At 43.2% G+C, this 13,384-nt stretch overlaps 1 protein-coding gene across 1 annotated transcript in view; it reads right to left on the reverse strand.

Annotated features, from left to right (window-relative positions):
* The window catches only part of TMEM123 (transmembrane protein 123), a 34,402-nt gene extending 22,072 nt beyond the window's left edge, over positions 1–12,330 (reverse strand). Inside the window, exons 1-2 of the mRNA XM_073338213.1 lie at positions 12,058–12,330; positions 2,279–2,341 (exon numbers count right to left, since the gene is read on the reverse strand). Of these exons, the coding sequence (XP_073194314.1) occupies positions 2,279–2,341; positions 12,058–12,136 (142 nt within the window). The 5' untranslated portion in view covers positions 12,137–12,330. The remainder of the gene's footprint in view (positions 1–2,278; positions 2,342–12,057) is intronic.
* Between the last annotated feature and the right edge of the window lie 1,054 nt (positions 12,331–13,384).

Raw genomic sequence — 13,384 nt, forward strand, 5'->3', positions numbered from 1 at the left:
ACCTTTTGCGGCATCTACACTGTGCTGGGTTGATGGGAGAAACTCTCCTGACGATTTACCTTATGTTTCTCATTCCGGTGAAGTACCAGAGTTGACGGGAGAGTGATCAGCAATTGATTTAGTGCGTCTTCACTAGACCAGATAAATCGACCCCCAGTCATGCATCGATCCTCTGGTAAGTGGAGACATGCTCTTAAAGCTTACCTAGATTGTAAACTGTTTGAGCAGAAATGGTCTTTTTGTTAGGTTTGTACAGTGCCTAGCACAATAGGACTTTGGCCTTTACTTTACTTGCTACCACAATACAAATAATAATAAAGCTAGTACCTCTACAGGAAACCTGGATTTAAGAACCATCTAGAGTGTGAACACAATCCACATTTGACAATGGTTTCATATGTGATGTCAAGCTGTTGCAGACAGGATACCTGTAAGATACTAATCTCTCTGTTTCCTCTTTCATTCATGCCTATGCTTGCATGCCTGAGTAGGGATTCTGCAAACAATGAAATTAGAACATGCACCATTTCCACCACTACCCAAGGCTACCAGGCTTTGGTAAAATTATGTTCTGTTCTCCCTTTTTTTGTACCCACTACTGAATCCCTAAGTCAAAATGCTAACAGCTATGGAGAGTGCAGATGGAGTTTTATCTGTATGAATCACCACATTCTTCAGGACAATATTCAAGACCCAACAGGAATTTCTAGTAATGAGCCAAGTGAGAATGTTCACAGCCCACTGCTCACCTCCCTGATTGCTGCAGGTCTCAGGGCTACTTGGTAATCACCAAGATCCACAGAAATAGGAGTACTTGGAACTTATTAACTGATTTAGAAGTAGCTCTTAACAAAGATATAACAACTCCTTGATTTACAGAGCTCCTTGAGGCAGAGACTGTTTTTTTCTTCCATGTTGGTACAGCACCTAGCTTGCAAAGGGGTCCTGGTCCATGACTGAGGCCCCTACCTGCTACCACAATCCAAATAATAAATAAGTAGTAATCTACTTGTGATATTAAAGCAAATAATAAGTGACAAAAATAGACAGAGTAGAAGAAACTAGACTTCCTTCTCTTCCCTCTTTCAAGTGTAAAATTTCAGAGGGCCATGACAACAGATTATTTTCTAATGCTTCTTCAACACACAGTGGAAAGTGGTATGATGTGCTAGCTTTCAACCAACCTTTTACTGACATGGTGAAACATGTCTGTGCCAAGCTCCCACAAGAAACGACTTTTGAGTTTCTCAGTTCTCTTGCCATGATTTGTTCTCTTTTAATAATGTCACGTTTCAATAACCCAAGGCTGGAATGTTGCAGATCAAATGAGATGGATAATTTGTTTTAGTAGCAGATTAAAAATTGCATAGAAAATTCATACCTTCAGCTCTGCTAAGGATGGGGCAGGGGTCTAGGGTAGGGAAGCATAGTTTTACAAGTTTCAGAGTAGTAGCCGTGTTAGTCTGTATAAGGTTCTATGTCTACAGCTCCCACCCATTAATTATACACATTGACTTATTTGACCATAATACACCTGGCAATATGAAGCCTCTTGCTCCCTCTAATGATAAAGCATTAAAGTCTGAATAACTTGTATTATAAATAAGGATTTGGGGGCCTCCAAGTATGAAGGCTCTTTCCCCAAGGAATGGGATACGGAAGCTGGTGGTATATCTTTAACAGAGTTGCTCGCTCCTACTGCCAATATCTTGTTTGAACTGCAGTGTTTTGTGATATAGGCTCCATGGAGACAGCGCACGTTTCCATGGCGCATCTACCCTGGAGCCTCATCCTAACAGAAATTTCTCTCTCTTTCCCTGCCCCATGACACGTGGATTCCCACCTGTTGGTTACATTCACAGGCTACTACAGAGTAGGAAAATTCAAACAAATATCCACTGCTTGCAAGACAGCCTATTCACTGTTCTACTGCACTAAAATGGAGTGTGTTTGCTAAAGTTCAGAACGACCAAGAAGAAAATTAATCAAGGAGCTTTAGATTTTGTTTTCTTGATTCTTCTCTTCCTATGGCATTGGGGAGCTCATGGCTTGTGGCCAGCAAGTTACCTAGAATGGTGTCACCTTTAATTTTACCAATAAAATAAAAATCTATCTTGGGAGGTCTCTTAGTTGTGCCATCCCATTGCAAAAATGTTAATACCCCCATAAAATGCACGGTTTCAATCGCGGTCTATGGAGTGTTGTCTAATTTTCTGTTTGGGCATTTTTGGTGCTTGCCTATATAGTACCAGCAGGAAAAGGGTTATCAGACACTTACCACATGCTGAAGTATTTGAAGTGGATTGTGCGATTGTGGTTGGAATGGATGTATTTGTAGTCCCTTCAAAGAAAAAAGAAAATAGTGAAAGAATGAACTCTTCTAGCATTAAGAACAAGCCACTTTTGCGCAACCATAATGTACTGCAATTGAATGAGCAAGTCCCAAGGGCATGCACATCTTTTCTTCATGACATCCAACTGCAGGCCACGACTGGGGTCAGGGCAGAAAGCACAGTCACACAAAGGGTGGCTCTTGTCCTATTGCAATTTTGCCATTGATTTCCCTTCCAGCAGGATCAGGGCCACTTTCCTTAAGTCCAGTGATCCCTGTCCTTCATGGGTTGGAGTCCTGCTCACCTGCCTTTTCACTAATTGCCTCTTTTTTCTCCCTTTCCCCCTTCACTTCATGCTCTGTCACAGCTGCTGCATGTGGCCACGTTCTGACTGCCTGGGTTTACATTTTTGCATTTTGGATTTTTCCCTGTTTTGTTTTTTTTTCTAGTTTTGGTTCTGAATATTTTGGTTTTATTTTCTCTCATGGCCCCCATCACATTCTCTCCTCTCCTGCATTTGATTTAGGCAAAGTCTACAGTCAAGATAGTAATGTCAGTTAGGGGTGCAATTTCTAATGAAACTTCTATATTGGCAAAAGCCCTAGTGTAAACAGTGATACTGGCATAAAAGTATTTTTGCAAGTAGGGTTTATTTTGCTCAGAGAACTGGTATACAGTAGTTTATCACTTTTTGGCCATCAGAAGCTTCGTCTACATTGGAAAGGTTTGCTGTGGTAGCGGCGCAAACCTTTTCTGATGCAGATTTGGCCTTACGTCTCCATTTTCTCCTTACTTTCTTAGTCCCATTTTTAAAATTTATTTATTGTTTGTATTACTGTAGCATCTAGGAGCCCACTGTGCTAGGCGCTATACAAACACAGAACAAAAAGACAGTCCTATTCTTTCAGTTTTTCACTTCCTCTCTCCCAACTCTCTCTGTTTATCCCTTCTGTCTTTTCAGGTCTCCCGCTCTCTACATGCTCTTTCCCGTGGTCCCTCCAGCTCCCATTTTGGTGTGTCCCCTCTCCAGTCCTTATGTCTTAATGGGGCTGTTACTCCCCACCTATGTTTGGGGCTGTTCCTTCCCTCTCTTTCCCGCCACCAGTTTTGAGCTGTGTCCCTCTCCTCATTTAAGGATCTCTGAAGCTATGGCTACCACATGTTCTTTCTCTCTTCTCTCATGTTGCTGGTGCTACATAACCACTGCCCTCCACCTCCTTCCATAATGATTGCAGTGAGAGAGAATACTGTAAAGAGCTGCCTGGGGGGAGGGAGGGCTAGAGGTGGCAGGAGCAGGACAAAGAACCAAGCATATCCCCCTTAAACGGTCCTGATGTTCCTAAGGTTTGGAATCTCTGCTCTAAACCTCTCTCTTCTAAGTGATTCCGTAACAGCTGCACACAGGCAATTAGTGTGTTAAGGTTTAAAAACAGATTAAGCAAATTACACATAAGCAAGCACACATGCACACACAGTTTGCTGTGTAATTTTTATAAGACTGACTTCCAGGCATCCTGTTTGGCACATATAGAGCAATAAACAATGCTACAGAAATGCGACACGGGTATCTAATACTCAGAAAAGTGATATTAATTACTGTACTGTACTGTCTAGCCTACTGCATTTGAGAAATAGTGTGTGATCATTAATAATTAAACATACAGGGCCTGATTCTTCTTTTGGCTACAATGATTTTACACTTGTGCAATTCCACTGACACTAGTGAAGCCACCCCTCACTATCACAGGCCCTGTACTGGGGGCCCGAGGAATGGGTGAGCATGCATGCTCACTTGTGGAGTTTCTTGACTTCTGAGTGATTAACCTGTGCCACCTTGGTACTATGTTCTGACATGGGTTACACGCCCATGCGTGGGAGTGAGAATCACCAACACCACCCTATGTGGCCTGCCTGGAACGGGGACCTGGGAGAGCCGCTGTAACTAGAGTAGCTGGGAAGGAAGTGGTTGGGAAGAGCAAGGAAAAGGGCAAAGCCTTGGCTACACAACCTCCTTGTTGGCCAGTAACAAGTTACAGCAGCAAGGAAAAGGGGAGGAACTGATTTTGGAGTGTGCCTCTGAGTCAAAATGCTGTGTGGAGTGGTGCTGCACATATACCACCCATTAGGGTGGATAAAAATCAATGCTCTAGAAACAAACACAAAAAAAACAAGCAAGCGAAGAATGTTATTTAATTTGGATTTTTTAAATTTAAATTAAATATAGGTTTATTTAAAAAAATATTTATTTAAAATTATCTTCAAGTTAACAACTTATGTTAAGGGTTACATTTATTACAATCTATTCAAATTATTTAATTAAATAAAAAAGAATATTAAGCAGCACAGTACACTTCTGTTTATCCAGAACCCTATTATCCAAACCTCTGCATTATCTGAACCCCTTCCTGGTCCCCCAGCATGAGAGACATATAGCATGTCTCTATAGCATGTCTCTCATGCTGGGGGACAAGGAAGGGATACAGATAACATGGGTGTTCGGATAATAGAGCAGAGACCCCTATCCAGGATTGCGAGGAGGAGCAGGACAATGAGTCCCTGGCGGCAGCATGGCTCCTGCTCTCTCAATTATCTAAACTCCCAGTTAGTCAAATGAAACCCATGTTCCCCATGCGACTCAGATAATTGGGAATATACTGTACACTTTTGCTGCCAAGTTTTAAAGGAAGTCAGACCACTGAATTGGTGGAAGTCACTGGCTAAGCACCTGAAACCAGGATCTGTTGATGTGCTAAACCAGCTTTTGACTGCATTAGCCCCGTCTACAAGTGCAGAGAGAATATTTTCTTCATTTCAGTTTATTTAACCAGTTCTGTTCAATGACTAATTCCGTCAAAGTTAAGAAACCAACTACTCAGGAAAGCTAAGACAAATCAACTAGAGCTGTGAAGTTAATGAGCATAAATTAAATCCTAAAGAGGATTAAGCTATAGCGAGCTAAAACCATTTCTGAATCAGAGCACCCACACAAGAGTTTAATTCACTTTAACTTCACAGCTTTCATTGATTCGTTTTAACTTTTCTGAGCCTCCTCTCTGCAGCAGGGTCAGCCTAGTGCTAGCACATGGGCTACATACAACTGTTAAGAGAAAACAAACATGCACACAATAGAAAATGCTAAATTTGCACAAGTGATTAGGAGACTTCTGGTGGTTACTGATTTTTGTGACTTAGCAAGAAAACAAGGACAATTGAGGAGATCAGTGATCCTGCATGGCAAAACATACCGTTTATTACTCTGACAAGGATAGTTTAGTTCTGATTATATGTGACAATACACCATAAAATATACATCAATGTCCTGTAATCCACTTCAGAAATACAATACAGGCTTAGTAATAATGAAATCTCCATTCTTACTTCCAAGTAAAGATCTCAGAATGATCAGGCTTGCAAATCAGTGAGGTGAACTAGTTCCAACTGTATTTTAAACCTAAGGTACCCATTCAAAGTGCCGTGTAGCAAGGCACTTTGATATTATGATGGGACTGATGTAGTGGGTAGAATACTTATTTACAACAACAGTGAAATTTCCCAGACTGGTTACGTGAACAGCAGCATAGGAGCAGAGTTAAATTTTTTTCCCCTAGAAAGGACCCAATCCTGAAGTTCTTACTCAGAGTGTAAGGGGGTGGGGAGTTTGTCTGAGAGACGCCAGCAGGGTCAAGCTTCAGTTTCCCTGACAGTCCAAAGAATGGATTTTAATTCTGTTAAAAGTTAATTTATTGCAATAGTTGTATCTCTGCTAATGTAATAACCACAATTTATAAGTTCTAGTGATGACATTTTATATGCAAGTTCAATCATCTGCTTTTTGAATGACCTACTTTTAATTCTATTAAAAGTGTATTCATTATCTGATCTACCAGCTATTTTATCAGTCACTCTGCTGTTTCCCTTTGCTAGTGTCATCTGTAGATATATCTTGAAACATGACTGTTTGTGGTCTGCTCTGCTGAAGTGGATCTGCTGCATCAAGCTGGCCTAGCCTGAACGAAAGAATGTTTCCTGTGGGGATCTAAGATGGTGTCTGTCACGATGATTTATTCCCATCTCCTGAAAACACTTGTAGTCTATACCACATGCAGTTTCAAATCTCTGACACAAGCTAACTTGGATAGACCAGAAACAAAAACTTTCATACACAGAGAATCAGTCAGTTGTTCCAATTTTATGTGGAAAGGCTCTCCGAGTAATTTCCAATGGCTATTTCTATGAGTGTATCGATGAAATTGAGTGTGATAGCGTATATATAGAAAGTGGAAACCTTCATGTGTGTTAAATCTTCATGCATAACTAGAGGGTTGTGCACTTTGTTGCTTCTGTAGGCTAAGCTCACAGCACACACCTGGCTCCTTGCATTCTTCCATCCCCGCCACAACCTCCCTGTATCTCAACCTGCCATCCCCCTCTATTTCAGGGACTCTCTGTAACCCCAACATTCCTCCCTTATACAGTAGAATCTTCGAGTTACAACACCAGAGTTTCGAACTGACCAAGCAATCAACCACACGCCTCATTGGGAACCAGAAGTACACAACAGCACACAGCAAGTACAGTACAGTACTGTGTTAAACATAAACTACTAAAAAATAAAGGAAAAGTTTAAAAAAAGATTTGACAGGTAAGGAAACAGTTTCTGTGCTTGTTTCTTTTAAATTAAGACAGTTAAAAGCAGCATTTTTCTTCTGCATAGTAAAGTTTCAAAGCCGCATTAAGTCAATGTTCAATTTTAAACTTTTGAAAGAATAACCATACCATTTTTTCAGAGTTACAAACATTTCTGAGTTATGAACAACCTCCATTACTGAGGTGTTTGCAACTCTGAGGTTCTACTGTACCACAGGCTCTGGTAGACAGACAGACAAAATGCAACAGAATTGCTTCACTGGGCCAAAAATGTCTGAGATATGTACAGTTCTGTCACTTGCATAAAACGAAGAGGAGAAAAATTTACAATGTGTTTTATTCTGCATATTAAAGAAGGCCCTGATCCTAAACTGTGATGGCCACTCAAACTGAGAGTGTGCTAAAGCTCTGCAGTTGGGGCTATAATAGACTCTTTTCCTCTGCAGATCACTCACCAGCACTTTGTGATTGAAGTTATGATTGAAATAATGACTGAAGGATTACTCCTGCGCTTAAAGTTAAGCATATGTGGAAGCGTTTGCAGGATCAGGACATGAGTCTGTAGGAGTAATCCAAGTGTTGCATAGAGCTGGTGCTATATATAATCTCATATTATGGCTAGTGAGGATGAAGTTAGTTTTCATCAGAATCCCAATCTAACTTTACCAAAACTGAAGCAACTGGTAGGAGACAATGACAAAATAGGCTAGATTCAGCCCTGAGTCACTCAACTTCTACCAACATAACTCAGAATGCAAGGACCCTGGTACTCCAAAGTTTAACCAGAACAATTTCTGATACTGTGACACCATGTTACAACAGAAAAAAGATATATTAGAATTGGAAAAAGTACAGAGAAGGACAACAAAAATGATTAGGGGAACGGAACAGCTTCTGTATGAAAAAAGATTTAAAAGACTGGGACTTTTCAGCTTGGAAAAAAGACGACTAAGGGGGAATATGAAAGAAGTCTATAAAATCTTGACTGGTGTGGAGAAAGTGAGTAATGAAGTGTTATTCACTCCTTCACCTAACACAAGAACCAGAGGACACCCAATGAAATTAATAGGCAACAGGTTTAAAACAAACTAAAGGAAGTACTTCTTCACACAACACACAGTCAACCTGTGGAACTTGTTGCCAGGGAATGTTGTGAAGGCCAAAACTATAACAGTGTTCAAAAAAGAAATAGACAAGTTCATGGAGGATAGGTCCATGAATGGCTTTTAGTCAAGATGGTCAGGGGTGCAACCCCATGCTCTGGGTGTCCCTAGCCTCTGTTTGCCAGAAGCTGGGAGTGGATAACAGGGGATGGATCACGAGGTAATTGCACTGCTGTGTTCATTCCCTCTGAAGCACCTGGCACTAGCCACTTTCAGAAGACAAGATACTGGGCTAGATGGACCATTGGTCTGACTCAGTATGGCCACTCTTAGGTATAAAAACATTGGAGAGAGGGACACTCTTTCTCACTCCCATCTAGAGATAAAGAAAGGGAAGGTGGCTGTGACCACTCTGGGGCCCTAAGCTCCCAAGTTGAGAATCCATGATCACAGGAGCAATCACAGGGCTTGGTACCAGCAACTCACAAGCAAGTGCACATGTGCATATGTCAAGCATAGCATTGTACAGTAGGGGTATGTGGCTGGTTTTGCCAATGTTGAACGTTTATAATGTGTCAATGTTCAGTTATCTATCTTTGGATGTAGGGCGGATGAGGACTCAAACACAGAGCAGAATTTTGTCTGATATAACTTAACTCTGCATTTCCACTTTTTTATTTTTAAATGCAACCATAACTCTGAATCTCTGGGATTTTACACATTCATAAATTGATTTATTTTTATTTTTAAACCATAATTTTCTAATAAAATTTTCCCCTTAAATATTTGACGCATATTCATAACTTAGTAGCAGATTAAAAAAACACGATCAACTTGAAATCACAATTCTGTCTGAAAACCTATTTCTCTCTATTTTCTCATGGCCCATTTACTTTGTGTATTTGACAGCATTTTGAGTACTGTCAGTTTCACACTTTCCAGTGTACTGTCAACTAGTGAATCATTTTCATCCTTCCTGAAATAGACAAACATCAACAGGAAAGCAGAAAAACCCGCACAACATTTTTGAACAGAATTTAGATTTTTAAAAAGTCAGAACATAATATTTAAGGGGTACTCTATTAGCAACTGACAATGTTTTAAAATTACCTAATATAAAAAAAAGTCTTTACATTGACAGTGTTCCTTTATGTTACTCGTCTTGGAATAGAACTTGTAATTTCATCACTATATCATAGTAACGGCCTGATCCAAAGCCCACTGAAGTCATCTGAATCTTTCCAATGTCTTTGGATCAGGCGCTAATAGCTTATTTTTTTTACACAGTCAGTTAAGCACAGCTCATAAATATCACATTTCTCAAAAAAGAAAATGCTACTTTACAGTTCATGGAAAATACAGATAATAAAAACAGAACTATTTTCTTTCAACATTTAACCAATATTTGCCAGTCAGCTTGCTTACCAGGGTTTTATATTGGTTTACAAAGACAAATCATGCTGTTCCTTAGGTAAAACAGAACCTCCTGCAGTGTTTCATTGTATGACAGGGTCATAATGCATTAAAAAAAGACAATAGACAGGATACGGCATATGTTCCTTCAGAAGAGCATTTTTTTATCCAAGGGAGAGTTGTTTTCTACTGAAATGGAGACTTGAAAGCCTGTCATATTCCTCCACCTGCTTTTTTAATTCTATTTTTCATTGCAGTTTCACCAAAGTAAACTCAGTGTAAAAACTTTTACTAACTGTTTCAGAGTGGTAGCCATGTTAGTCTGTATCAGCAAAACAAAACAAAAACAAAAAAAACCACACCGAGGAGTACTTGTGGCACCTTAGAGACTAACAAATTTATTTGAGCATAAGTTTTATGCTCAAATAAATTTGTTAGTTAGTCTCTAAGGTGCCACAAGTACTCCTCGGTTTTTTTTTTTTGGTTTGTTTTTTTTAACTGACTGTATCTGTAAGACGAGAAACAATTCAGGATTGCTAGACCAAGTGATATTTCACTTTAGTTTCTGATGTCAGGATGCTTTTTTGCGGATTATTTTGGTTACCTATTTAAACAAAATTGTTGTGTTTGTGTGGGACTCCTTGAAAGTAATTTTCTGGGATTCTATCTGTCTAGCTTTTTACAGCCATCCTTATGGTAAGTGTTTTCAGAGGGTTATTATCAGTGTGGACTGAATCTGGTGCTTTCACAACTTGAGTTAAAGAACTCATCTGATGTGAGACGGCAGCAATCTGTATACTTGCAGGGATCAGCCACTTGAAGGAAACATTATTATAAGCACCAGACCAGTGCAAGACAAAAAAGGGCCCTTCCTTACATAGAAGAGTAATCCCACAACTGCAGAAAGAGCAGCAGATACCAGTCTTGCCATAAATGTAGCACCGCCTTAGGGCATTTGCTGATCTTCAGCTGAGATCGGGAAAACTATTTCCTCCCTCCCCAAATTTATGACACTATACTACACAACCAGCCAGGAATATTATGGCTCCCTCCTCTCCCTTCTCTGACATCTAGTGTAGGCCCCTAGGATAGTTCACTAGAAGGACCTTGATCTAGGCACCTTGTTCCATTGTTCCAGTTGCTTCTGTCAGCTATGGTTTTGATTGTACTGATCTCCTATATGAGTATCTTCTCTCCCTATTTTGTGTCCACATAAATTAGTATTTTTCTTTGTTGAAGGGAAAAGGGGATAGTGGAATTCAAAGCTGAACAAGAAAACAAAATCTAGGGGAGTTGTTTCCTTTTCTGCTTTCTTGCAATATACAAGAAGGTTTATGGGAATTTTTTTTAAGGAAAGAAAGGGAAGGGGTTCCACTTGTTTTTTCACTTTAGCAGTATCAAAAATGTCAAATCTTGTCTCCCGTTTTGTTGGAGGTCTCCTTTAGAGGAATCAGAGTTATGGATTGAGAGCATAAGCTCAATTTATTTGAGCATAAGCTTTCGTGAGCTACAGCTCACTTCATCGGATGCATTCCGATGAAGTGAGCTGTAGTTCACGAAAGCTTATGCTCAAATAAATTGGTTAGTCTCTAAGGTGCCACAAGTACTCCTTTTCTTTTTGTACTTTAGCTAATCCATCTGAAGTGGCCATTGCCTGAGGGTAAAGGCAAACCTGGTCCATTCCCTCCCTCCCTAAGGGAGTAAAACTTCTATTTGGACATAGCTTAGCATGTCATCACTTACAGAGTGGATAAGATGTGCACAACTGAGCCAATAAATATGATACCATCACTCAGTAAATGCAGATCATAAATCTTTCTGCACACTGTAAAACTGTAATACTGATTGCAAAGTGTGATTTTGACATAAAGTAGCCATCTACGCCTTAGATCAGATCATCCTAGAATGGTGAAAAGCATCTTTTGCAAGTGTCTTTGAAAGGCACAACGCACTTCTACTATACCTGTATTTGATCCCTTATCTTAAAAAGCCCCAGTGTGCAAAACAAAGATGATGACTGCTCTAGTTAGAGACTAACAGCCCATTAGTATCCGTGTGGTATGAAAACATGCTTTTATAAGCCTGCATGACCAGAGGCTCCCGGGACTCTAATGAAAGCTGGATTTACATCTCTCCAGGCTATCCCAGGCTTCGGAATTACAAGACCGTTTTAACTGGGACCTCAGTACAGCGATACCCGAACAGCGGCGAGGCAGCTGTGCCAGGACGAAGGGCTAGGTTTCTGAGCAACCGGTCCTTGGCATCTCTCGGACACAGTTTAGGAAGGCAGCAAGCCGGTCCCTGCTTTCTGAAAAGGTTGAGGAACACTGAGCTAGGTGAGCTAAGGCCACTTCCAATGTCCGGGCAGCCCCTCCAAGGGGCACTCGCCAGACCGCTAGGTCTCCCCGGTGATTTGCTCTGCCAGGGGCCCTTCACCCACGTGGGAGGGGAGCAGCCGTCGGGGCCCGGCAGGGGGCGGTTCGGGTCCCACTCGGGGCACGGCGGCGGCCCGCAGGGCAAAGCCCCTCCTGGGCGCACCGTTACCCACGGCTCTGACTTACCGAGCGCGGCGAGACAGGAGGCGGCGAGCAGCAGCGCCGCGGCGTGCAAAAGGCTGGCAGCCCCCGCGGAGCGTCTCATGGTCCTGGGAGGGAAAGGGGGGAGGGGGTCTGCCCCGTGCCTAGCCCTAGGCAGCCCCCAGGGCAGGAGGCGAGGGCCGAGCGCTGCTGCTGCTGCCTGACGCTGACCGGCTGCGCCCGCCTCAGCTCCGCGCCTCTCTGCGAGCAGCCGGGCGGGGAGCGGGGCCCCGCGGCAGGCAGCTCACGTGGTGGAGCTGGCGGGAGCGGAGGGGCGCGGCCCGGCGGGGCGGGGCGGGGCAGGCTGAAGCGGCGGCAGGGGGCGGAGGAAGCGGTTCCCGCCCCGCTGCGGGGAGCCGGGCCCAGGCCTGTGGACTAGGGACCGAGCCTGGGAGAGAGGCCGCCGGTGGCCTTCCCACGTGCGGCGCGTCCCCTTGGGGCTGGGGGCTGCGTTCCCGCTCTGCTCCCCCCCCCCGATGTGCCCCAGCCGCGTTGGGGACGTGGCCACAGGCAGGTGGGCACGGGGCCGGGGGTGCAGAATTCATTCCCTCGGGGCAGGATTCAGGGTGAATGCAGCCCCTCTCCTTGGAAACTTCCTCTCCGCTCTGCCTGGCGGGAGCCAGCCTTCCCTCCCTCCACCACCGTCCCGCCCGACCAGCCCCGCTGGAGGCTTGTCAGTCCCCTCCACACCTCGGAAAGAAAAGGAGGACTTGTGGCACCTTAGGGACGAACCGATTTATTAGAGCATGAGCTTCCGTGAGCTACAGCTTATGCTCAAATAAATTGGTTAGTCTCTAAGGTGCCACACGTACTCCTTTTCTTTTTGCGAATACAGACTAACAGGGCTGCTACTCTGAAACCACCACACCTCAGTCCTTGATTTCCACCCCCATGAAGTCAGCCAACCCTGGAAGGCAGCTGGCCAGCGAGGATCAGCTGAGTGCTGCCTGCTACTCGGCCTTTGCGGGTGTGTCTACACAGCGTTCTGGAGCCAGCCTCCCAGTCAGGGTGCCAGGTCTCTCAAAATAGCTGTGTTACAGCTAGTACTTTTGGTGTGGGCTGGGCTCCAGCTCTGAAGTCTCTGTCCGCTGGGTTTCAGAGCCACATCTCCAGCCCAAGCCACAACTTCAAAGCGCTGGCTGTGTACAGCTCTTTGTAGAGCACTAGGCCTGATTCCTGCTAGCCGAAGTCTGTTGATGAGGCTGAGAGGGTGGCTGCAAACTGCTGTGTAGCCCAGTAGGTCTAAAACTTTTTTTTACTTTTTTTCACATTGCAAGCCTCTGAGTGCGACCCCCCCCCCCCCGCCCCATTA

Source organism: Lepidochelys kempii, chromosome 1 (assembly GCF_965140265.1).
Source record: "Lepidochelys kempii isolate rLepKem1 chromosome 1, rLepKem1.hap2, whole genome shotgun sequence".
In the NCBI taxonomy this organism is placed as follows: Eukaryota; Metazoa; Chordata; order Testudines; family Cheloniidae; genus Lepidochelys; species Lepidochelys kempii.